Source organism: Molothrus aeneus, chromosome Z (genome assembly GCF_037042795.1).
Source record: "Molothrus aeneus isolate 106 chromosome Z, BPBGC_Maene_1.0, whole genome shotgun sequence".
NCBI lineage: Eukaryota > Metazoa > Chordata > Aves > Passeriformes > Icteridae > Molothrus > Molothrus aeneus.
Genome location: NC_089680.1, coordinates 70,256,694 through 70,283,402, shown reverse-complemented (window position 1 = coordinate 70,283,402; position 26,709 = coordinate 70,256,694). Strand labels below are relative to the sequence as shown.

The window sequence follows — 26,709 nt, the reverse complement described above, 5'->3', positions numbered from 1 at the left end:
GGAGGGAACAACCTTGGGGACTGAAAAGGAAGCACTGGAAGGAGCTTTCAGACTCGGTGACTTTCCCAGTATTGAGGGGATTGTGTCAGGTTGTTTGTTTCGTGGGTTTATTAAAAAACACTTCTGTTGGCTAGTATCCCTATTTTTCATCAGAAAATGTTTGTCTGGGTGCTTTCTATCTAGCTTTGTCAGAATTACGACTTTGGGGAAAAAAAAAAAGAGAGAAGAGACAAAAAAAATTAAATTTCAATCCTTCAAAACCTGATGAGATCAGCAGGGAAGGGTTGCTGTAATAAATCTTTTAATGCCAGTATAACCTTGATCTCTTATTCAACCCTGTTTTTATGTGAGTAATGGTGAGTAGCTGTAAAGATATATTTACTTTGTGCTAGAAAAGATGAAGAATTATTTATGACAACACTATTCCATCTCATAACTGAAACAGGTAAACACCTTTGTTCTCCATAAAACGCACTTCTGTTTATGAATCTAAAACTGCATTTAAGGTCTCAAAGACCCAAGGTTTCATGTAGGCTTTAATGTGAGCATTTCTGGAAAGCTTGCTCTGGAGGAACACTTCAGACAAGGCTGTTCTGCAGGAAATGTTAGTAGTGTTCTTGCTAGCAGTGAGATAACAAATGAGGGGAATATGGCTATGGATTCTGTCCAGGAGCATCACGCAGGGGTCTTCCTAAAGTCACTCTGTCTTCTCATCCCTCTTCTCCTTTCCTGCCTGCAATAATGTAGATAAGATGGATGCAGCTGGGTGGTTTTTTTAATCTTTTTGCCCATTTTATAGCTTCTGCAAAGTGAATATGCTAGCATTTGATCATAAATTGTAAGAGGAGCACCTTCCACTGGAGCTGTCCCAGTTCCTGCTGTTCTGTTACATTTACACATTACGATTCTGAATGTAATTTTCTTTTTTTTCCTACGGTTCTAAGGTTTGTAAACCATGCTGAGAAGTTACTGATGGCCTTTGTTTTGTGGAGCCCTTTGGACTTGCTCATGAAAAACAAGCTCCTGCATTAACTCACAGCTACCAGTGGAACAGCACACACACCATGCAGATTTGCAGGACTGGTTCTGAATTGCCTCTGAAAATGGTGCACTGTACAATCAACAGGAGCTCCTAAACTTACCTTGTTCATATTACCACTTTCTCTTATAGAAAAAGTCCTCCTTGTTTATTTCCTTTGCAATATGGATTTTTTCCAGGTGCCAGTTAAATCTTGATTGGGTATGTCTTCCTCGGTGTAGACAACAATTTAGCATCTCCAAACAGATTGGAATGAATCACTGGAGTCCAGAGCATTAGTGAAAATTGTTTACTGGATAATCACTCCTGCAGGACCAGTGCTGAGAGCAGTGAGCACGGCAGCCTGGTCCCTTTTTCCCCTCCTGTGGAGAAAGGCCATGACTCTGTAACCTGCTGTGACCATCAGCGTGCTCTGTGTAATCATGCAGTTGGCAGGACTTCAGTGGTTGAAACAAATAAGATTAAAAGGAATTTCAGGGACTTCTTACACTAAAGGAGTTGATTTTATTCCCCAGCTCTCGGTCATACACTGCTCTAGAGGGTATCTGCCTCAAGTGCTTTTATTTGATTTGTTTTGGCTACATGGATGAATTCAACATGCAATTGTGTACCCAGCAGAGGACCTGAGGTGGTGTTTCTTGCCACAGTCCCTGAACTCACATAAATTGAGCTGGCTCCATGCCTGCGCTCTCCCTGTGCTTTCCTCCACGCCAGCACAGTGACTTTGCACCCCATGTGGTGGCATAATCCACTTCTTGTAGAGTCAGATTTAAGTACATTGGAATCTGACTACTGGCTTCGTTTTACACACAGTTTTACCTGAACAACTCCGTGTTCATCACTCATTCCAGTCCCAGAAATCCTCCTCATTGACATGCAAAGGCCATCAGAGCAGATTCCACAGCTTGCAGGTGTCAAGCAGAACCTTATCTGAGTTTCATAAAGTTCTTTGTGCCATAAGGTTTTAGGGCACAGGGTGTGCTTGGACTGCAGCCAAATCCCTAGCATATCCGGGGTGAGTCAAATCCCATGGAAGTCACTGGATGCAGGAGACCCCTCTGAGGGGCTGCTGAATGCAGGCCCTTGAGCAGAGGTCAAGTGTCAAGTCTGAATCCATTGCTCCTAAAATAAATTTAAATGGTAAATGTTAAAATGGTAAAACTGATTCTTTCTTTCTTTCTTTCTTTCTTTCTTTCTTTCTTTCTTTCTTTCTTTCTTTCTTTCTTTCTTTCTTTCTTTCTTTCTTTCTTTCTTTCTTTCTTTCTTTCTTTCTTTCTTTCTGTCTTTCTTTCTTTCTTTCTTTCTTTCTTTCTTTCTTTCTTTCTTTCTTTCTTCTTTCTTTCTTTCTTTCTTTCTTTCTTTCTTTCTTTCTTTCTTTCTTTCTTTCTTTCTCTTTCTTTCTTTCTTTCTTTCTTTCTTTCTTTCTCTTTCTTTCTTTCTTTCTTTCTTTCTTTCTTTCTTTCTTTCTTTCTTTCTTTCTTTCTTTCTTTCTTTCTCTTTCTTTCTTTCTTTCTTTCTTTCTTTCTGTCTTTCTTTCTTTCTTTCTTTCTTTCTTTCTTTCTTTCTTTCTTTCTTTCTCTTTCTTTCTTTCTTTCTTTCTTTCTTTCTTTCTTTCTTTCTTTCTTTCTTTCTTTCTTTCTTTCTTTCTTTCTCTTTCTTTCTTTCTTTCTTTCTTTCTCTTTCTTTCTTTCTTTCTTTCTTTCTTTCTTTCTTTCTTTCTTTCTTTCTTTCTTTCTTTCTTTCTTTCTTTCTTTCTTTCTTTCTTTCTTTCTTTCTTTCTTTTCTTTTCTTTTCTTTCTTTCTTTCTTTCTTTCTGTAAGTAGATTTCTCAAATGTCTATGCCTGCATCTTCTTCTTGCAAGGCCTTTACCGTGCCTTATTACTTAAATTACTGAGATAAATCTCTCAAAACACTATTGATCTTCTTTCATCCTTGCTTTCTTCCAGTTCATCTGGGTAATGATAAGGGATCCTTAAGAAGTAAATCCATTACCTTTATAAAAAAGATATATAATTCTTTTGCTCCTATCCTGGTGACTTTCACCTCTTTGTTTTAGAACATCATCACACGTGTAATTAAAATGTATAATTTTCTGTCCTTTGTGGATTTTAATCCAAAAAACAGAGCTTCCTGAGCTGTTTTTCCCTCACAGTTGCCACAGAAAAACACATTTGAAAAAGCTTTTAGTGATAGAGGATGTAGTTCCCATTTCTTCAGAGCTTCCTACTGAAGTATATTAAATAGGAAAAAGTTTGGACCCTGCTTTGTTACAGCCATTGCTAAGTTGCAGTATTTTCAATTTTTGCTGAGTTTGAACTTGAAAAATTTAAAACACATTAAAGAACCCAAAGAGACTAAAGAGAAAATTAATTCCTGATGTATCCATATTCACTGAAAAGCATGGCATTAGCCCAGGAGGGATTTCTATATAAACAAGCCATGGGCATTTGAAAGAATTTTTTTCCCCACTTCATTGGGATTTTTCTGCAAACATTGACAGGATGTGTAGAGCTTGGGAAATAAGGCAGCCTGGTTTTATTTCTTATGTTGCATCAAGTTCAATACTGCTTAAAAATAAAGCTCAGTTTGTGACTCGAATGATGGACAGTGATCAAGAAATCCTCTAAAAGGAAAGATTCTGCAAATAGGAATAGGACATCCAGTGTTTAATGCCATGGTTTCATTAGAAATTATTCTTTGAGAGTAAACAGGGAAATAAAATCCCCATAAATTCTCATCCAAAACCCCAAAGATTATTACCTGGAAATTGAAAAATTGGTGATTAAGCTTAAAAAATACTAGTTATCTGCATCACTGGATCAAACAAAATTTGTTTAGTGTTGCATTATACCTTCCTCTTCCCATGAAGTGAAATGTGAAGATGCTACCAGTCAGCAAATAATCAATGTCTGGTTTCTGTTTCCCTGTGCTTTCTAATTTAGTTTTGCAGATGGTATTCACTTCATTATTAGCAATTTTGTAAATACATGGAAAATTGGTTTACTTGCCTGTTAATTAATATTCTGAAATTCCACATAGAGAATGAACTACTCATAAGAGACTTACATAAATCTTTAACTGGATACTATTCCATGTTACCTACATTTTTAATGTAGTTATTGGACTAATGGTAGTCTCTAGAGCTGTCCTTTTACAAATATAACAGGGCAGCCTGGTTTTATTTCTTATGTTGCATTTATTTATTTTATTTTGTTTTCCCCTCTGGGGGACCAGGAATTGGGGAAAATAAGTTTTCCAAGGTTGAAAAAAGTAATGAATCTTTTCTAATTTTTACCTGTCTGAATTCCTCTTGTGAGTCCATTCTCCCCACTGGAATTGCACATATTCCTGAGTTTTCCTGGTATTTGTGGGGAAGATCCTGTAGAAAATCTGGTGATTTTGTAGAGGCTTCTCCTCTCTCAATGGGTCTAAACCTCAAAAACACACATTGTTAATCCAAAGTTTGTGGGTGTTTAATAATTTCTTTCTCCATAGGGAGAACTATGGTAAAACTACACCAAAAGCCAACTATTCCAAAAAAGTAGCACAAAAATAGCTAGACTCATTAAAAAAAAAAAAAAATCCCAGAAGAAACCACAAAATTCTACAGTTTGGACAAAGAAACCAGAGGTTTCCTATTGTGCACACAGAGAGATCTTAAAACACCAAAGCCTGATCATCCTACATCCTTCACAGAGGTTAGATTTTATTACCAAGGGGGAGAAAGTCTTGAGGCCACAATGCAAACAATAAAGCAATTAAGGTATTTGGACAGCAGATCTGCCTCTGAGTCCTCCCACACCTGTGCTGGGACTGCTGCTCCAAACAGTGGGGACTGCCCTGGGTCAGCTCCAGCCGCTGGGGAGCAAAGACAAAACTCATTTTTGAGGGGACAAGCGCTAATGCAGTGCAATGTATTACTCGCCCTGTCCCAGTTGCTCGCTCTCCAGTACCTCCACGCCTCTCTTTGCACTGCCTGCACCTTCACACAGCCCTCACGGTGTGGCAGCTCTTTGCTGAGCTTCATTTGGTGCAAAAGTCACAGATTTCAGCTGAGAGGGAGGCGGCGGAGCTGCCGCAGACTGAGTCTGACACCCTTGGGTTTGAGTATCTCACCCTGAGTTAGTTGCTCCCGTGCCACAGGTGAGTAAAGCAGGCAGAATTAAGGCTGCTGGAGTGATGCTGAATTTGTCCACTCCGAACAAATCTTCATTTTGTACTTCAAGGAGTTGTGTTCAGCTCAGACAAGCACACAAGGAGTGTTCACATCCACTGATTGATATTTTGGTATTGACTGCTTTACCATTAGCATTTCAGCCTTGATCACTAGGAATATGAATTTTCAATGAGAGTCAAGAAAAAGCCTAATTTCTTTGCTGTCAGAACTTCCATGTAGTTTTAGTTTCACATGGAAGTTTTACTTGGTGCTAACTGAGGGCCTGTTGTATGGTATTGCAAATTGGCTTCTAACAGAACAGAAGATATAGCTTTTGGTAAATTATCACCCTGTTTCATTTCCCTTTTAGGCATGAAATATGTAGGAGTAACCCTATATGCCAAGCAATATCCCAGTAATATTCTGTATATCCATAATAAATGTGCACACATACAGGAAATAAGCATAGTTCAAGCTTTTGGTTCAATTTTTTCATTCATTTGCTTTATACATTTGCACATGAAATCCATGAAAGATCAAAAGAATTAATGCAAATATAAAAACAGTCATTTAAATGCTACAGCTATGTTTCTTTTCCTTTCATTTAGGAAAAAAAAAAAGAGGGAATTAAAGGAATCAAGGATTGTGTCCGTCAGATTAACAGTGTGCTGTTATTTCAGATAAACCTGCAGAAGAAGATGCGAGTCACTGGAGTTATAACCCAAGGTGCCAAGAGGATTGGAAGTCCAGAATACGTAAAATCTTACAAAATTGCCTACAGTAATGATGGGAAGTCATGGACAATGTACAAAGTAAAAGGCACAAAGGAAGACATGGTAAGATAAAGTCATCTGTTACTGAAAGCATCTCATGGTTTAGCAGCCTTCAGAAGTATGAGATGTCTTGGGTATTTAAGCCTAATTGCCTGGCAGTATGATATAGGTTTCACTGTTATCATTTTTCTGTGGGAGAAAAAAAAAATCAACAAATTTGCATCTCTCTCTGCTAAGAATTTCTTATACTTTAATTGATGGTTGCATAAATACTATTTCCCCAAGCTAGAATAATCCTGTTTATTACACTTAACTGATTTTCATATTAATTAGTTTACCAGTAATTACTCATTGCTCTGTTTTCAATTTCGTTTTATTGCATTGGCAGATTAGCTTTAACCCTTGGAAACACAGAGCCCATTCATCAATGCTAATCTCTGTACTGCACAAACAGTATCATCCAGCGGGGTGTGTGTGTTTACAGTTTATAGTTACCACTTATTTTTGATGGAGCTGTGCACACAGAGCAGGGAAAAAAACCTTTTGCTGTGTAAGTTTGCATAGAAGGCAAAATGTCTTGCATTAGATGCAGTTTCTCTGTTAGGAAATAAGGATTTTGTGTGAAGAGGGGCATAATGAAGGGGAGAAACGCAGCACAGGGATGTCTGGCTAGAGGCAGGGGTGAATAGAAAAATGCTGATGGGTTTAATTTGTCCCCTCTGTGATCAACGGGAGGGTTACAGCGCACTTCAGTGGGAATTCTGGAACCAGGGGGGAAAAAAATAAACGTCAATCAGAGAAAATAATTGCAGGCTTAATTGAACTGCAACTATTTCATATATTAATCAAGAAAAGAAGGCATAATTTAGTTGCATTAGGAGCTTCAATTTCTGAGAGGGACAAGACAGAGACCCTGGTTTGGCCCACGTGGCAAACCCATCACAATGCGGCACAGCAGGACATTCTGCCGGGAAAACTTGTGTCAGGCACTGGCTGCGCTGAACCAGCTGCAGTTTGGGGAAAACCTCTCACAGACAGAACAATTCAGGTGCTTTTGAGACAAGGGAACTCACTGGCACTCCAGGGACCCTCCTCCTGACACATTTTTTTTTTTTTTTGCTGCTGCAAACGTTGCCTCCCCGCAGGTGTTCCGTGGGAACGTGGACAACAACACCCCGTACGCCAACTCCTTCACGCCGCCCATCAAGGCCCAGTACGTCCGGCTGTACCCCCAGGTGTGCAGGAGGCACTGCACCCTCAGGATGGAGCTGCTTGGCTGCGAGCTCACAGGTGGGATCTCCACAGCCCTCCATCCCCTCCATCCCCTCCAGCCGCTCCCCACCGCGCGCGCTTTGTCCCCGCCGCCAGATGCGCTTGGCCAGCCTGAGTTTGTCCAGTTGCTTTTATCCTCTTCAGCTAACTTGTAAAATCACAGAATGACCAGCTTGGAAGAGACCTTCAGGACCATTGAGTCCAACCCAGCCCCAACACCTCAATCAAACCCTGGCCCCCAGTGCCACATCCAGGCTTTGTTAAACACACCCAGGGATGGGGACTCCACCACCTGCCCGGGCAGAACATTCCAGAATTTTATCAGCCTTTCTGGAAAACACTTTTCCTTGATATCCAACCTGTATTTCCCTTGGTGTAGCTTGAGGCTGTGTGCTCTGGTTGTGTCAGTGCTGCTGGAGAAAGAGCCCAGCCCCAGCTGAGCACAGGCACCTTTCAGGGGGTTGTAGAGAGTGATAAGGTCACCTCTGAGTCTCCTTTTCCCCAGGCTGAGCACCCCCAGCTCCTTCAGTGGTTCCTCACAGGGTTTGTGTTCCCAGCCCCACCAGAGGAGGCCTCATTGCCTCCTCTGGACATGCTCCAGTGTCTCAATGTCCTTCCTAAATTTGGGGGCCCAGAACTGGAGACAGCACTCAGGGTGTGCCCTCAGCAGCGCTGCACTTGGCTCAGCTGAGTGATGATGGCCACTTGCAGTGGGACAGGAATGTGTCCCAACAAGGCTGTGTGGTATTAACCCATTAACACTTCATAATTTTTTTCCTGTGTGGGTTAATCTCCAGTTGGTCACAGGAATCACAGAAGCAATGAGGCTGGAGAAGAGCTCTGAGATCATCAGGTCCAGCCTGTGAGAGATCCCCACCTTGTCACCCAGCCCAAAAGCACTGAGTGCCACATCCAGTCCTTGGACACCTCCAGGGATGGTCATTTAGCAGTTTTAACATGCATTGATGGCTATGTGGACTCGTAATGTACCACCCTGAGCAGACTACAAGGCAGGGAGCCTCACCCAAGGCCTGAAAATTGTTCCTGAGCCCCAGAGCTGCTAGGGACCCTTGGCAGCAACAATTGTCACACCTGATGTGGGAAATTTCTCCTGTGGCTGTGAGGTGACACCACCCCTGTGCTGTGTGACATCCTCAGGGGGATAAGCCTGCTTCCCCTGCTTTTGAGGACCAGTCCAATAAGACACAGCTTGGTTGGGCTGCTTTAATCAAGATTTCAGTTTGGATTTGTTTTCTGGGTTTAGCAGAAGCAGAGATAGCATCTTGTAGCAAAAAGTAAATGAAAAAGTGGACCCAATATAAACCTTCCCTCAGATTCTTATTAAAGCTCTGAAATGTAAAGCCTGACCTCTAGCCACCTTCTGCAAGAACTGTGTTCCCTTACAAATTCAAAAAAGCATGTAATGTTTTATCCTTTTCCAAGAGATAAACCTTTTTACTGGTGGGAGCACCCCACTGATTCATTTAGGAGTGATTTTTATGTGGCTGCCTCTTTACTCTACTAACAATAGTCATTCAGCTCATGAGTGATACATCAAAACAGCTGGAGTTAAACAATTCTCAGTCAAAACCAGATTCAGAAATGAAAAGTTAATGCATTAATCTTGGTGTAGCCCTTTTCCAATATAGATAGGTTTAAGAGTAAATAGAAAATCCTGTCTAGCTTCTTTGTTCTATTAGATTTTTTTTTTTATGTCTTCCACTTCTGGAACCACAATTTAGAGTAAGTCCTTGCCAGAACAACTAGGAATTGTTTTGCTCAAAGAACTGCAAAAGCTAGTGAAGTGAATTAATTTCAGTGGTCTCCTAACAGTGTCAAGGTCATCATCTCTTAAAACTGTGGACAGCTGAGGCTCAGCAGAGCAATTTCAACCTTACTGAAGGAAAGGTGTAATTACACAGACTAATTCACTCTTAATTCCAGGTGGTCTGCCTTGGGTGGAAAGGCAATTTGAGGGGTCTGCCTTCTCTAACATTGCCTGGTGAGAAAGAAGAGAGTGAGTGATAAACAGAGGGAGACTTGCAGCATTGGATCATCATAAAAGCTGACCTCTTAGGACAAACTCCAGCAAAATGTTCAATGCAATCTGCTTTAGTCTCATAAATAGCTTTACTTACCAGGACCCACAGTCAGCATCAATGCTAGTGGAGCCAACCCTCAATAAATTAGGCATTAATTTTCATGGCCCTGTGTTCCTGCCTTGCTTGTGTTTTGCACAACTCTGTGTCCTGCCCTGCCTTCCCTCCACAGAGTATTGATGTGAGGGGAGAAGCAGATCACAGCTACTGCTTGTTAGAATGCCTCTATTCATTAGGCTGTTATTAATAGCAGCATCAAGCTGTTGTTTTTAACAGCAGATCAGTGCTCACACAACAGTGTCACTCACTCATGGAACTCACTCTAGCACTCCAGCATCTGCCTTCCTGCAGGCAGCCCCTGCTCACAGTCACATTTGCTGGTTCCTCTGTGCACCAGTTCAGCCAGCTCTTGGTGTTTGGGGTTTCTCAGCTCTTGCCGAGGGATGTTGGCCCCCAGAACCTAAACATCCCCATGGGACCCCCTCAGAGAAAGCTCCTGAGTGGGTAATTTTCATCTCCTTCAGGCATGCTGTTCCCTGGTAGCTATTTCTTTATCCTAATGATGCCCTGTGCAGGCTGAGCTGGAACAGAGGCTGGACAGAGCTAAAGAATAAAGCAGGGATTTATTCAAAGGGTCTCCTCCATGGATGCACCTTGGGCAGCACAAGAGCCCAGCCAGGGCTGCACCCAAGATGAACCAAAATGGCCCCAAAATGCACGGCCGGGCACGGGCTCTGTCCCTGGGATCAGTTCTGCTCCATTTGCATCTTGCAGTTCATTGTCCCATTCCAGCTTTAGCCCCTGCAGTCCCACCCTGCTTGTTTTTCTCTCTCCAGCCCACAGTGTTTGTGCTCTGGGGCTGAGATTTGGATCATTTGTCCTTGGTGCCCAGCTGGAGCAGGAATTGTTTTGTCTCCCTGCCCTGTGCACAGAGCTCAGCATCCCCTCATATGAAGCTCAGACCTACCCAATAAAGCAGCACAGAATCCAAAAAATATCAAAGCTAAAACCTGAGGCATCACTAGCAGTCCCTGTAGGCACTATTCACACAAAAGTGACACACAGGGGGACTTTATCAAAGCTACAGTTAAAGATAGGTTACCCTTTCCTCATTTGTCCTCAGAACTCTATAATCTGGAAAGGAATTCTATATTTGTTATTTATAGGCCAGGTTGGACAGGGCTTTAAAGCATTAAGGTTTAATGAAATGTGTCCCTGCCCATGGAAAGGAGTTGGAATTAGATTTGCAGCTAGATGATCTTAAGGTCCCTATCAACCCAAACCATTCTATGATTCAAAAATATGATGAAAAATTTTTAAATATCTCAATTATTAAAAACAAAAAATATCACAGTATAAATCAAAACAAAATTACCTTTGCCCTCAAATAATTGACATACATTGCTTTTGCCAACACTGCACAAATCTTTTTCCAAGAACAAGATTCATGCAGACTGTTGCATGCAGATCCATTTGTGGGTTTGCCTTTGCTACATTGGATATTGAATATTTCCTTTGAGGGTTTGAGCTTTTTCAAATGAAGAGGTAGATGAGGGGCATAGCATGGATGCAGACTGAAAAGTAAAAGATTCTGCCCTCTGAAGAGTCAACAGAGAAAAGCCTTTGTGTTTATGCCTCCAATTTTCAGGTGCTAATTCCCACTCTTTCTCATTATTTCCTTTCTCCCATTCCATCCTAGACCAAATAGGACCTGCAAACTTATACCTGGTTAGATTTAAACATACAGAGGTATCAGGTATAATTTATCACAGATGGAGGCATCCAAAGCATCTCAAACACTCCAGCCTAAGATGCTCCACTGGATGTAGCCATGTTTCTGCATCAGCTATCTCCAACTTCAACAGATTTCAAAAAAGAAAAATGGGAATTGAATCCTCTCATAGGGACATTGAAAAGCAAGTTTAAAGGTACAGTGCAGTGAAGAGGAGATGTTTCAGGGAGACGGAAGCATTGTTATAAACGCACACCTGTGAGGGATGACACAAAGCCCTGTGCTGGTTTGATGACCCCGTCCTTTGTGCTGTGGGTTATGTCTCTGTCATCCAAACAGCCACAATCTCCTGTGGCAGGGGCTGGGAAGCTGCTGCTCTCTGTGACACAGCACCAAGACATCCTGACACCTGTGTGCACCACGTTTGCCTCTTCAGATTCTCACTGTTCTTCTCACTTTCTCCCGTTGCCTTTAACAACTGCCTTCCCACCCCCTTTGGGGCCACAGAGAAGGCAGGCGAGTGTAAAATCCCATTAATTCATGCACGCATGCACAGGCACACAGGCAGGCACAGCTGTTGCTTCATAAATCAATAATAATACCCAGAAAAGATAGAACTGGTTTTGATGGATTGGGCCAGCACTGAGTCACAGCTTTGACAACCCATGGTTTTGTGACAGGAGCCTCCTTAGCATTCCTCGGATGAAACATTCTTGCTGACAGTCCTTGTGATCCTGGAGTGATACTTCAGAATTTAATAATAAGCAAAGTCCCTCTCCAAAGCAGCAGATTAGTCTCTCTTATTTCTATTACCAATTGCTTCCTCCCACTCCCAGGAAAATTGTTTTGTTGTGTTTTTGAATGAGTCCATTCCACAGACAAGGGTGTGCCATTTCCATTTGTGCACTGAGAATCAGTTATGTAAGATTGGGTTTTGTTTTTTTTTCAAAAGTTAGCTCTATTTTCTTTTGGCTTTCCATTTGTTTGTTTGGGTTTTGTTTTTTATTTTTTGTTTTTTTCTTAATTTAACATGAAGTATGTCAATATTCAAATTTTAAATACAGGAGATGCTGCATTAAAGTTCATGTTGTTAATAATATAACTGCACATATGCGGGTTTTTGACTGCTGAGACAGGAAGGAAATGAGAAAACACCTTATTTTTTTATGTTCCCATCTCCATCTTTTCCATCTTTCACTTTGCCCCAATTATCAACTGTCACTCCACTCCTGCAGCCATGCATCCACCTTTCCTGTCCTCTTAGCAGCCTTCTCTCTCTCAGCCATTTGCCTTTCTTTTTCTGATTTCTTTGTTTAAATCTTAGAACCATGCAGCTCATCTGCCTTCTCTGGTTTCCAGTCCTGCTGTTTCAGTGCTGCCTCATCTTGTTTCCTCCCTCCTCTGCATCCAAATGCACCTTCCACATTCTTAGCACACAGCAGCAAGACAGAGGAACACAAAGCCACTTATCAATTTTTATTTTTATCTTTTTTTTCACACAGAACAGAGAAGGGAGAAGCCCAAGGTCTATCTTTTCTACAGCAAAATAACTCAATGGTGTGGGATGTCCACAAACAAATAAGGCATTAACTATTGATTTCTCCTAAGTGATATCCTCCTACTATCCTCCCTCCACAATCGTTTTTCTGTGGGCTCTCCCTCCTTCAGTGGGATTTTGGGCTTTCTGGATTTTTACCTAGATGTCAAATAATTCAGAAGTGTAAAAGAGCTCAGTGCTTTTTAACATTTTACTGCAGCACTGGTTTTTAAGAAAAAAATGTTTGTTCAGTAAGCAAACACATGGTGGTTGTGAGGTGGCATAAAAGCATAAGGAAAATCAAACAGAACAGGGAAAACAGTATTTTCCTGTGGGAGAGGAAAATAAAAATAAGATAAGCACAGACAAAAGTCATCTTTTCATTTTGTTTCGCTTCATAAATTTATGCCAGGATAAAATATGTTGAATTCTCTATCTTGATTTTGACTCACCCAAGAAATTGTTGAAACAAAGTGCCTGAAATTGACTATTTTTCATTTATTTGTTTTCGAGTGTCTTCAACAATAGCCTTGATTACATCTTTTTCTTCAAGTATTGCAGGTTTCCTCTGCCATAACAAAAAAACCTAAACCCCTGACAGAGATAAGCAGGTAGCGCCACTGATCTTGCCCTGCTCTTCCAGGTTGCTCTGAGCCCCTGGGGATGAAATCGGGACACATCCAGGATTTCCAGATCACTGCCTCCAGCGTTTTCCGTACCCTCAACATGGACATGTTCGCCTGGGAGCCCAGGAAAGCCCGGCTGGACAAGCAAGGCAAAGTTAATGCCTGGACCTCTGGACACAATGACCAGTCACAGTGGTTGCAGGTAAATTTTCATGTGGATTTTCCCAGTTGTTTGTCTTCTTTGTGTTTCAGGCATGGAGATGCTCCTCTGGTTCAGTTTTATATCCAAATTCTTCTGTTTCTGGCTTAGCCCTCCTTACTCTGCCACGAGCTCTGAAAGCCCAACATATCTTCATGTTTTTGTTGTCACAGATGCAGGAGAATATACTAGGGGATGCCTCTACAAGCCCCAGTTTTCCTTTGTTAATGAACAAAAATGGTGGTTGCAGATGTGATTCACTGAAATCCCCTCATTTGTTGGGAGAGATGAGTTTATTTTCCTCCCCTCTATCCTTCCAAGGCTCCCTGGAAAAGCATATTTACTGCCAGCTCTGTGCACCTTAGCGAATCCCGTGCGTAGAAATTATCTTTGTCTAATTGAGGCTGCCCAAAATTACCTTCTGGAGGCAGCAAGATTGATTCAGCCCCTGAATCCATTATAAACCTGTGCACAGGGGTTGTTTTCAGCCCAGGAGTGATTCGTACAACTCACTAATGTGAGGGATTTCAATAAATCACCAGTGTGGGAGCTTGTTTGACCAGCCACTGACACATTTACATTTTTTGAACTGTTGAAAATAGCAGTGTTTTCAGTCAGCTGCCACTTTGCAGTGCAGCTCTCAGTGGGCAGCCTCAATAGCACCAGACATGGCTACTAACCCCCTGCAATCTCTCCACATACAAATTATGACATATTAGCCTTTTTTGCCTACAGCTGCTAAGCAAGTTAGGAATATGATTACTGGGGTTTTTTTTTTCCCAAGTTTATACACTTTCCATAAAAAGAAGGAGAAATTGCCCTATCTATTTAACTTTGGAATAGCTGGAGATCCTAGAATCTGCTGAAATTCTTTTAGAGCAGCATGTTGGAAGAGCAGTTAGTAACTTGTGGAGAGGATGAACACTTTATTGCTGTCTTTTATGGTGAAGAAGCAGATGAAAATGTTTTTTCCACAGGAAAGAGAGGTGGTTGCATCAAATTTTAGCCCCATCAGTCAAACCAAGGGTGTGCAGAGGCTCCACAGAAATCTCATGTTGTGTGTTCTTGCTCCTGTGGATGACAGCGTATTTTTAATTAACTACAGATGGCAAGGGGCTGCATAGTTAATCCTTATATTTTCAAAGTTTTCAGGCTGTTGCAGTCTTTCTATATTTGAATTTACCTGAACCTGCAAATTTAATCTTATCACTTGCACTGTCTCTTCAAGTCTTTGAACTATAAGGAACAATTTTTATTGTCCAGTCAAAAAGAAAGTTGTGAAGAAATATTCATCTTTTAGTTAGCTTTTCATATGGCTATGTATTGAGTTCAACAATTCCACAGGAATATTACACAATCTACCCTTTCCTGAAAATCATTATACATAATGATATTTCCTCAAAAAAAGGATCCTAGCATTTCATGTTTGGGGGAAAAAAAGGAAAAGAAAAAAAATAAAAAAAAACCACCAAAACTAAACCCCAAAAGGCATTAAATCCACTTGTTTCTTCAGTGCTTAAGGTGGTCATTACCTTCTGCTACAGTCTGGTTATTCTGAATTCAGGCCATGACTTGAGACAGTCTCATATGCTTCCAGTGTAGGTAATGATTCTGTAACAGAGATATGTCTATCATTTGAATTCATCTGTTCATTCTTGTTCTCCCTGCTGGTAGCTCTCTGTGGGTGTTTTTGGTGGTTTTTCTTTTCCCCAAAACGCGGAGTATTATATTGAAGCCTTACAACACATTGACTCAAAGGTTTATCATCCTGCTGCTGCTTCCATGGAGTTTAGTCAAAACACATTTGTAAGGGAAAGAGTGTGAAAGAAAATGTGCCTGCACGCCCTGCTCCCTCAGCCATTCCACAAAGAATTAGGCCCAAAAAAGATGATTCCATGGTACCCTGAAATGGGCTTAAAGACAGACATTTAGCCCAGACTTCTGGATTTTGCTGAAGTAGCTGGCTTACCAATATCATATTTACCATGTCAACTTTCCATGCCCTTTGAATGTTCTCCACAGGCCTTTCTTGCTTTATATTTTTCAGGGTTTTTTTCATATTTTGCCCTTTTATACTTTATATTTTGCACTTTTTGCTTTATATTTTGCACTGATTTTCACAAGAAAGCCTGAAAAACTGGGGCGCAAAGCCCGCCGTTTGCCTTTTAGGATTATTGCTGGGGTTTGTGGACGGCTCGAACAGATCTGATCTGAGTAAATGTCATTGTTGGGCTATCCTTGCCTAAACACCACGGCTACCAACACTTTAAAATCTGGTGTGCTGACATCCATCTCAGAGCGCCTGCTGTGATAATGTCTGCTGAGAGGTGATGTTTGAATCATGCATCAAATGCTACTTGCACTTTTGGATGAACTCTAGCAATAAATTCTCCTCTCTCAGGAGCTGGGACTGTTTTACTCAGTTTTCTCTCAGAAAAGATAACTCTGAATCTCCTATGTATTCCAAAATGCAGCCATCAACAATTAAGCTCTTTGGTTCAAAGTGTTTTGGATTGCTGCATTCATAATTTAGGAATATGAAGTATTTTGTGTCTCCAGGCACAGAATGTGCATTTTTGGGGACAAAATACTCACCTTAATCATGCTGCAGTTGTTGAAAATCTGCTGTGACTTAGACTCTACAAGCCATAGATTGCACAAATAACATTTATTTACACAAAACACCACCATTAGCAATGAAAAAAATGCATTTTCTTGACATGAAGGGAAAGATAAATAGATGACACGACTAAAATTGTGTACTTTTCTAGCTGTGTCATAAACTTGGGGCTGAATTCCCCACAGGCTTCCTCAAAGTTACCTTTGTCATTCCCTTGAAGAGGATGTCGCAAGTTTTTGGAGTGCTCAGGCTCCTTCTGGACACAATCCAGGATCACTCTTCCATTTGGTCACCCCACTTACCATTTATTCACTTCTTTGGCATTAAAAGATATGACGGAGAACTCCCTGCCTGATACCCAAAATGAAGCACTGAGGCTGTAAAGATTATTTTAAAAAGTGCAACTGATGTTTCAGATGCTTGGAGAATGCTCTTGTAAATAGATTTTCGCCATTCCATATCTCATTTTCCTAGCTGAGGGCATAGCTCAAAATAATTAACATTTTTCTCAAAACCCATGCCCACTCTACTACTAATTTCCTGCTGTTATAAATTGTGAAATCAGGGCAGCAGCTTAAACTCCCTTTTCTTTATTTACTGTTAGTTAAACTCTGGCGTGTCACTTCATTTGGTGTCTCCAAACACCTGGAGCTTTCTCCTCCCACTCAACCATCCCTTCTGAATAAATTGTTTTGTGTCTTGTCCTAGTCCTGACTTTGCAGCCAGACCAAGGTATTGTCAGTATTTTATCTTAAAACTGATGACATGTTGGGTTTTTTTTGGAGGCAAAAGCAATGTCAAATTACAATATTTCTCCTGCTGATTGTGGAACCAGCTAAGCACTATTAGAGAAAAAGCAGTTGGTGATAAACAGATTGTTGGAAGATTGGCAGAGCAACTGTTATACCTACATGCTTTAAAAATGTGGTGATTGCCAGTGGTATAATAGATTTGGGTTGGGTATTTTCCTGCCAAGCTAATCTCCAGTATTAGACAATATTACTGGGATTCTTTATCAACACCATTAGATTGTCTCAGAGCTGCAATCAAATTATTCTTTCAGTTTAATGCATAGCCATCTTTTTCACATCAAAATGCCTCTTGTTTGAAAACAAAGGCAAAATTGCATTCCAAATAATTATCCTCTTTTCATTATACATATACAAAATGCATCTCCATCATGCCATCATGATATTCATCACTTATATTCATTTATATTTATATTCATTTTCTTGTATTTATTTCCAGTGTTTAAGCTTCCAAGTGATCAAATCAAAGAGTTGTTTTTTTTAAAAAGCCAAGCCAAACCCAGTTTCTACTCTTTTTTTATAGACTAGTTTCCAGAAGTGGAATGTATCTACTCTGCCAGCCACAGAGAAAGATGAACAATTAACTTAAATTATAAGAAAAATATTTGAACCGGGAAAGTTACATGAGCTGACTCTTTCCTTTTTTTTTTTTAATATGCAAAGAGAACATTATTTTCCATCTAGTATTGGTTAGCTGAATTGGTTTCAACGCTGGCATTCATCTGTCACTGAAAAATAAGGAACATTTTTTTATTCTCTCACGTTGTATTTTCTTCTTGTCTTGTCTGTTATTCCACCTGACTCTTTTCCCCCTTTTTTGATGCAACAATCTGTTCATTTGCAATGAATTCTGAGAAAACTTTCTAGATAAAAAAATCACTATACCCTAGCAATTCAACAATTCATCTGGAGATCTGTTCAACAACTCACAAGGAGAAAACTGTGCAGATTGTTTAATTGTCTTTTGACAATTTGTTTCATTAGCACAACATTTATTAATTCCAGTTCTGGTTAAAGTAACGAAATAAGAGATGTATATGTGGCCTATAGTTTAATTGTTTTAACACCCACACTGAGTGAAAAACAAAACAAAACAACACAAAACCAAAAAAAAAAAGAAAAAAATAAAAACAAACCACCCCAGAAAATGCTTAACAACATCTTAATTAAATAAGGGCGTGGAAGGCGCAAAATTGGAATAGGATGAAATGTTCATGTAAGATCAATCTGGTACTTAACATAATGAGGAAATTGCATGACTTCTGGAAGAGGCCATGTATGCTAAGCCATGTATGGTGAGTGGGCTTGGAGGCACAGGGTGTTTTGTGGGAGCTGTGAATTGAAATATATCACATTATAAACAGAAGACACCTGTATTTCTCTGAAGCTTTATTAAACCACTAGGCCACCATGAAAGAAATCAATGCTCTTTACAGAAACAGCAATAAAATTGGTCTCTGCTTCTCCAGATGCAAAGCTGGTGCTGGTTTTTTATTAGAATTTCTCAGTCCTGAATTCTTGGATTTCAGATAACAAAATGAAAATTGTGAGGCGATCAGCCTTTTTTTTTTTTTGTGCCTTCTATTGGGATAAAAAAAAATCTATTTACAGTTAGTATTGACCATTTTATCTTTCCAAATGCAAAAACACCTTTTTTTCTGGCAACTGTCACTTCTATTTGAAGAACTTCATTTGGACACTGGGTTTTGGCACCTCCTTACTCTTGTGCCTACCTTGATGAGTGGCTTCACAGTGTCACACTCTGTTCACACAGCCTGGCAGCTCACAAGGGCGCATCTCAAGGCAGGTTGGGAATAAATTATTAACACAGATCTTTCCCACTCTTCGCCAGAGACTTCTACAGATAAATTTTCCTGCAAAAAAAGCAGCCAGTGGTAGGATAAGGTAATAATGGACAAAGAGCTCTGAACATTTTAGTTAAAGGCAAAAGAAGATGAAGACTGATGCCCACTTCTAATTTTCACAGTGCTGAATGTACTGACTTTGCATTGCCTAGGCTAGAATGTTAAACAGGTCACTTTATTCACTTCTTCAATTGCCCATAAACCATAGGCTTGGTTTTGCTACTAATGGTCACTATTTGCTCTTAGGACAGTGTGCAACTCAAGATGACAAGATGAACAAAAAACTTTTTTCCTTTTTTTTTTTTCTTTTGTTTTTTTTTTTTTTTTAAATCTTTGTATGTTGCCAATCTGTTTTTAACTGCACTAACAAACACATACCTCCCAGAAATTATATTAGGAGCTATGCCTTGATATCCTACTCAGAGTTGTCTTCCAGCAGTACTTGATGGCATTTCCAGGGGTCGCACTCTAACTCAGTTTTTTTCCCTAAATCATTTCAAATTAAGTGCATTATTCACATTAATAATGCTACTAAATTGTGCATTTCAGCATTGCCCTTCCTAAATTGCTTTTGACTTTGCAAAGCTTTCCTGTGCAATTCATTTTATGGAAATGTTTATAGTAGTAATTGAATTTAAGCCTAGAAATTAAATAAGGCAGCATAAAATCTTGGTTTATTTTGCCTTTCAAATGCTTTATTCAGGCTGTATTCTATCATTTATGTAGCAAAGTCTGAAGCATCTGTAGAATCATTGATTTTACTCTGGCAAAATACAGAGGGTTTATTAGAAGGACAGACAGAGCATAGGAGCTCTCTGTTGCAAGTTGTCCAGAAAATAGGCATCAGACAGACACACCATGATTATATTCTGTGACAAAAAATTGTGTGATGTCACCTTCACAGAATCATAGAATCATCAAGGTTGGAAGAGACTTTTAAGATCAACCAGACCAACCATCAATCCAGCACCACCACTGTAAACCCTAAACCATTAAACCATGAACAGGAGCAAAGACCCTGTCTGAGCTGTAAATTAGCTGTGGATGAGAGTTTATAGTAGAAAAATGTTGTGTTTCACAGAGTCCTGCTCTGTTCCCTGAATTATATTCCCAGCTCTCTCTGTTAAGCCTTCAGTAAAAATTAAGGGGTTAAATCAGTGCTCCAGAGCCTGCCTTTGACACAGAACAAATTCATCATCACTAAGAGAAATTATTTAGGAAGTTTCCCTAAGCAGTGGAATCCTGCAAGAGAGAACTGTCAGCTCCCTCACTGACTCGCTGCTTTTCTGTGAGTATCACTCCCCTGCAGATGAAAGTTAAATTGAGTAATGACCCATTTCCTATTACAATAACAGGTTTTGATCTTGCCTCAGAAAATCTGGGAGTGTAAGCAATAACTGCCTGGTTGTTGTGAATTTTGATGTACACAGGATCTGAGGCTGAGGCAGTTTTTTGTTGCTGTGTGTTTGCAGTGGGGATGTTGGTGTTAGTTGAATAGCAGCACCTTCTGAAAACACAGTGCATGAAATTTTAATGGAAAGATGTTAGTTTTTCATTGTTTTAAATTCCTGCCTGTTTTACCAAGCTACCATTTCCACTGTCTTGAAATAACGTTCTGTCTCAATTTGTGAAGCAGAGGCATATTTCCCTTGCACTCCCGTAAAAAAATAAAATAGCTAAGCAATTGTTTAGGTAAAAATACAGGAAAAAAGGGTCCGAATGTTTCTTATTCATGCCCTCTTCTTCCATGGTGGTGCTTCAAAACAGCATCCACTTTTTACTAATAAAATCGTTTGTTGTTTTTGTAGCTACCCTTGAATTGGTTTTTTGACTCAAAAATTGGTTTTTGACTCAAGCAGAGTTGGTCACAGTTGTTTCATCTGAAAATGATAGAGAGAAGCAAAATGACCTTGTCAAGGTCAACTATCTTTAAGAAGCAAAAAATACCTGATATAAACACAGATGAGGCAAAAAGCCAGAGCCAGATGAGGGTGAAAGAATGGAATGGAACTCCATCTAGCTCTGTTTTCCAAGAACTTGATGCTTTATTAACTGGGATATGATATCTTTATTAGCCTTGCATATCTTTTCCCAAATATTACTTTTTGAATAAGCAAGATACTTAATATTTCCTTCATGTATCTGTCAGCTTCTCATGAGTAAAATATACAAGGGTCAAGGAAATCTATTCTTTTCTGAATAGGACTCAATTTTACATTCTTTTTATGCCACTTTGAAAACACAGTGCATGAAGCTTTATTGTGAGATTCTGGTTGACTTCAGAACATTTTTGTTCAAAATCTGCTATTCATTTTTGTATTCCATTTCCTGCATAAAGAACACAGAAACAGATTGATTCCTGTCTTGTCAAATGAGGAACAGAGATGGTATCTTTTTAGCTAAGTAAATAATGAAATTGAGACACAAACATAAAGAAGGAGTGGTGGAAAAGGAACTTGAAATTAATCTAAATTCGAAGGCAGCAGAACATTTTGTATCTTTCTTCAGAAGAGGGGGAAATGTGCTTAAAACCAGGCTGAAATTTACCAGGCAGTAAGCAGAAAATGAAATTGTCATATCTCAGCATATTAAAGCATCACAAAGTAGATATGAGCATTTCCCAGTTGGTCTCTGAATCTTAACCTATTCATTGGTTTCATCATGTATTTTTTTCCCTAATAACACCCTACCCAGAGTTAAGTGTTGATCCAAGCAGAATATTTGGCTTTTTTTTTCTTTTGTTTTGTTTTGGATTTCCATGTTAAGTCAGGTGTGTCTCTACAGCAATGTGCTGTGCAAGACCCTCTTTGCACTCTACTTAATAACATTCATCCTGCTCGCTCCTCAAGTAAAGCAAGAGCAGTTTCCCTGTCAGAAAACATAACAGAAAAGAGAAAATCTCAGCAGAGACGACTTTAAAAGGGAAATCACTGTAGACACTGAAGTACTGCAACTAAACATTTCCCCAATTATCTGGGTCTTGTTCAAGAGCACCTTGAGACTTATAATATAAAGTATCACAACAGACATTCATCAGAATTTCCTCACTGTTTTTTTTTTTTTTTTTTTGCTTGCGTGTCTATACATCTACTCACTCAACAGGCATAGAGATAGAAATAGACTTTTTGTTTTTCAGAACAGAGCTGTGTTTTTTAGTGTTATAATTCACTTATAACATTAGGACAGAGCTGAGAAGATACCTGAGTTGACAGTGCTCATACTTACATTTCATAGTTTTCTCTAAAATAAGCCAGAAAAAAGGTTATTTTAAAGCAATATGAGCTTTGAAAGTTAGTCCTTGGGATTACAAGAACTTCCTGCTTAATTATGTACTATACATAACCAAGCCTTAATTGCTTTTGTTGCTGGAGTGATCTCCTTAGAAGCTTCATGTTTAATTAACTACAAGATATATTAATCCTATTTCAAGTCATCCTTTCTTTGTTGTATAATTAAGCAGAAAAGTATTTTCACAATTAGAAATTAATTCTATATATAGCTAGTGAAAATAAAGCACCTCTATAAAGAAGACACAGGTCTGTTTTTTCCAATGACAGTAGTAAAAATATTTAGACCCACCTTAATGGGTTATCTTTGTTAAGAGGTAATGAGTTACAACACACCAATAAAATTTTCAGCTAAGAATTATTAAGAAGGAAACTATCAGAATCACCTAAAGACCTCACTGCAGATGGCTAATGACCTCCCTTTGGCAGCATCACCAATTCAAAAGGCTTGATATGTTATTTATAAATATTGGAACAGACCCTCCTTGCATATTTCTTTATCTGAATTTATTTTTCTTGACTTTGAGGTGTTCTTCAGTTTGTCTTATACTTTGGCTGTGCTACCTCAAACGCTGCTGCTATAACACAAGATAAAAAAATCATTAGGAGTACAGTTTTACTAGTACTTTGCTACAGAATCCTGAGCATCCTCATCTTTTAGAAGCCTCAATAGCACATTAGAGGAGAAGTTAAGATTTGTCCTTTTTTTGAGAGAGAGGTAGCAGGCAGCTTTGGCTGATGCAGTTTAACAGAACAAAAGAAAAAAAGGGAGATTTTTAGGGGGGTGTTTACTTGGCTCATTAGCTGCCTTTCACAATGATACTGAGACTCCAAACCTCACTGATCAGCTGAGTTTGTGTAGGTGCCTTCATGAGGGCCCAAGGAGAAGCCTGGATCCACCATGGGCTGGGCTGTGCTGAGTAGGGGGAGCAGCCCTGGAGGAGCCCTGGGGGTGCTGTGGGGCAGGGCTGGGACCCCAAAGCCCCGTGCTGGGCCCGGAGCCCAGAGCCCCGTGCTGGGCCCATCCCAGGGTGGGCAGCAGGGCAGGGGGGATTCTGCCCCTCTGCCCCTCAGTCAGAGCCCACCTGCAGAGCTGCCCCAGCCCTGGGCCAGCCCAGCAAGGAGCTGGAGCTGCTGCAGCCAGGCCAGAGGAGGCTCCAGCACGGGCAGAGGGATGGAGCAGCTCTGCCGGCAGCAAAGGCTGGCACAGCTGCCATTGCTCACCTGGGCAGGAGAAGCTTTGGCCTGAGCTCAGGGTGGCCTGGCAGGGCCTGAAGGGGCTGCAGCAAAGATGGACACAGACAATTGCCAAGGGCTGCAGGGACAGCAGCCAGGCAATGGCTGCCAGTGCCAGAGGGCAGGGCTGGCTGGGATCTTGGCAATGAGGAATTGTTCCCTGGCAGGGTGGGCAGGCCCTGGCACAGGGTGCCCAGAGCAGCTGGGGCTGCCCCTGCATCCCTGGCACTGCCCAAGGCCAGGCTGGACACTGGAGCTGGAGCAGCCTGGGATGGTGGAGACCTGGGACATACCAGGTGTCCCTGCCATGGAAGAGGTGGAATGCTTTAAGGCCCCTTCCAACCCAAACCATTCCATGCTTCAATGAAGACAGCCTCATTGTTTTCAGCTCTCACTGAGATTCCTCATACGCCCCAAGAGGCCCTGTGGAAACTCCACCATTTTCTCCTGTCTGAGGTGCATCTTGACATTTGCACAGCGAGGGGGGTGAGCCTCAGCCCCAGGTGAGGAGTGTGGTATTTGCTGGGTCCCCAGGATGAAGGAGGAATTGAGAATCTGACTCCATGTTCTTAGAAAGCTAATTTATTATGATTGATATGATATGATATGATATGATATGATATGATATGATATGATATTATATTATATTATATTATATTATATTATATTATATTATATTATATTATATTATATTATATTATATTATATTATATTATATTATATTATATTATATTATATTAAAGAATACTATACTAAAACTATACTAAAGAATAGAGAAAGGATACAGACAGAAGGTTACAAAATGATAATGAAAACTTGTGACTGCTTCCAGAGTCCTGACACAGCTGGCTGTGATTGGTCATTAAGTCAAAACAATTCATATGGAACCAATCAAACATGCACCTGTTGGATAAACAATCTCCAACCACATTCCAAAGCAGCAAAACACAGGAGAAGCAAATCTGATAATTATTGTTTTCATTTTTCTCCGAGGCTTCTCAGCTTCCCAGGAGAAGAACCCTGGGCAAAGGGATTTTTCAGAAAATATGAGAGCAACACAGGAACTCTGCACCTCAGCAGGAGTTCAGAGCTGGGTCACACATCAGGGGAACCTGATCCAGGTCCAGAGGAGCTGGTGGGAGCCAGAGTGGTGTGGTGACAGAAAAACAAAAATAACACATTCATCCTACTGCTTAGACAAGCCTGGCTGTGCCTTCCATGCAGGCCTGCCTCCACTGGGATGACCACTTGACTCAAAAAACCCTGAGAGCTGCCTTAAAACACCTTCTTCCTTACTTACTAGTGCTGAACCATTTTATTTTTCACAGCATCTGCCACCAAGCCTTTTATTCTTTTCACTTCCCCTCAAATACACACACACACACACACCCACCCACACACACCCACTCACACACACATATATATAAATTGCAGGACCACTATAGGATTTGCTCTGCTTTCCACAACACATCAGGAGGGTTTTTTTTTTTATTTGAGAGGAGCTCAGAAGTCTTGTCTTCCAAGGTTCACAGCAATAATTCATAGTCCTAGAAAGTCCTTTGATATTAAAAATTAAATCTTTGTTTTATGAGAATTTAGAAGCTATTTGGGGGTTATTATTAGAGAGTCTTAACATTATTCCCATTATTTTCTTTATTCCCCATCCTACTATATGTAATTTTGTGTTGCTAAGCGAATATGACCCTGTAAATAGGAGCAACATGATTTTTATTTTTTTAATAATTATCACGTAATTTTCCATTTAAAATATACATCACAGACAAAATACAAATGAACGAAGCGAGGATCTTTTGAGAATTTTGTATGTCTGAGTTACTTTCTATCTCTGCAGATGCACCTTTTTTTTCCATTACAGTTTTTTTCAATTTTCTGATTTCATTGCAGTCCACTGGAAAAATGTCATAAAAAGTTATCTGGTTTTAAGTCTAATGAAACAATAATGACACCTTCTATTAGAGCAAGAGAGGACGGGTCATGAAAGACCATGGCACTGTAATTTCCTGACCTTCTGAAAAGTTAAATTTCAAGTGGAATATGGCATTCTGGGGTAAATGGAGCAATTGTAAATAAGTGCTGTCATGTTCAGTAGCATCTATTTCTGTGATTTAAAAAAAAAATAAAAAGAATCTGTCATCTATTATGGTATCTCACTCAGAAGGTGGAAATTGTGGCTAATCAATTTGCATTGCAGCCTCCCACACTGCACGAGCCTTCCTGTTTCATTTTGGCTGAAACGAGAACTGAACCCTGGGAATTAGGTTTTATTTCTTGCATATAAAAGATATAAGCAACTTAAACTTTAATGCAGAAGAAAATAAATGAAAACATTAAAATTAATTATTCAAATTTAATCTGCTGCTCAGTTTTCCAGAGACCTGTAAATTTCATTTTAGGGTGGCACTTTATGCCATTTAGGCAATGTGGTCTTTAAAACTGAAATAGGGACTCTGTGAGGAGCTTTCTGGACAATTTGATCATCTGTCACTTTGTGTTGTGTCATTGCATTATTTCACAGACTAAAGGGAAGAACATAAAAAGAAACTCAATGCCATGGCTCAAAAAGGCATTGCTGTTAAAACACAGATCTCCTCAGTGAACTGCACTTGATTTTAATTGTTTTGTATCAGGGATTAAAATGAAAAGCCATCAATTAGTTCATCACACCAACTTTAGGACCACATTGCTGTAGGAGCTATTTAGGAGGATTTTTACATCTCAAGAACTGCCATTAACTGACACATTATACAAAATGTTGGGGTTTTTTTATTATTTTTTGAGGGTTTTTTACAGAAAGGTCAGTATCCAGGAGAAACAATGCCGACTTCAACCAGAGGAAAAAACTAGCTAGTTAGTGAATGTTCACAAATGGCTTTTTCCCTCCAATTTGAGTCAAATCTAAGTTCTCTTGTAGGCACCATAAAAAAAAAAAATTAAAGAAGAGCACAGAAATAGTGGGTTTGGTATGCAGTATGAAGCATTTGTCACAATATAAGAATTAAATGGTGGCACAGGAGAGTCACAGGTGGCAGGCTTATACAAATTAAAGAAATATATTCACACTAAGAGCTCACTCTGGTAGCGATAGTCCATACCAGCAGCCACCTATAGACTCTGTGAATTTACAAATTTTATGCTTTCTGCACCTCCTTTTCTTCTCTATATTCCCCATTAGGGAATAATAAGAAACTGCCTGTTGTGGATAAACGGTGTGCAACTGGAACCACAGGGTTTCAAAAGTCAGCTTTTAGGGGTTGGTTTTACACAGAGCAGGAGAGACCAGAGAAACTCTGACAAGCAATTTTGTGGCTGTGAGAAGAAGGTTTGTGTCCTAGGGGAGACAGGACATGATGTGATCCAGTAATTACAGGAAGAAACCCATTGGAAATTAATAAAGGGGGAGAACACACAATGCTCAAGAAATTTCCTTACCTGAAAAT

The 26,709-nt window shown here is 40.0% G+C and overlaps 1 protein-coding gene across 1 annotated transcript in view; it reads left to right on the top strand.

Annotated features, from left to right (window-relative positions):
* The window catches only part of EDIL3 (EGF like repeats and discoidin domains 3), a 242,611-nt gene that overhangs the window by 178,044 nt on the left and 37,858 nt on the right, over positions 1-26,709 (top strand). Inside the window, exons 7-9 of the mRNA XM_066569157.1 lie at positions 5,877-6,032; positions 7,115-7,259; positions 13,253-13,437. Of these exons, the coding sequence (XP_066425254.1) occupies positions 5,877-6,032; positions 7,115-7,259; positions 13,253-13,437 (486 nt within the window). The remainder of the gene's footprint in view (positions 1-5,876; positions 6,033-7,114; positions 7,260-13,252; positions 13,438-26,709) is intronic.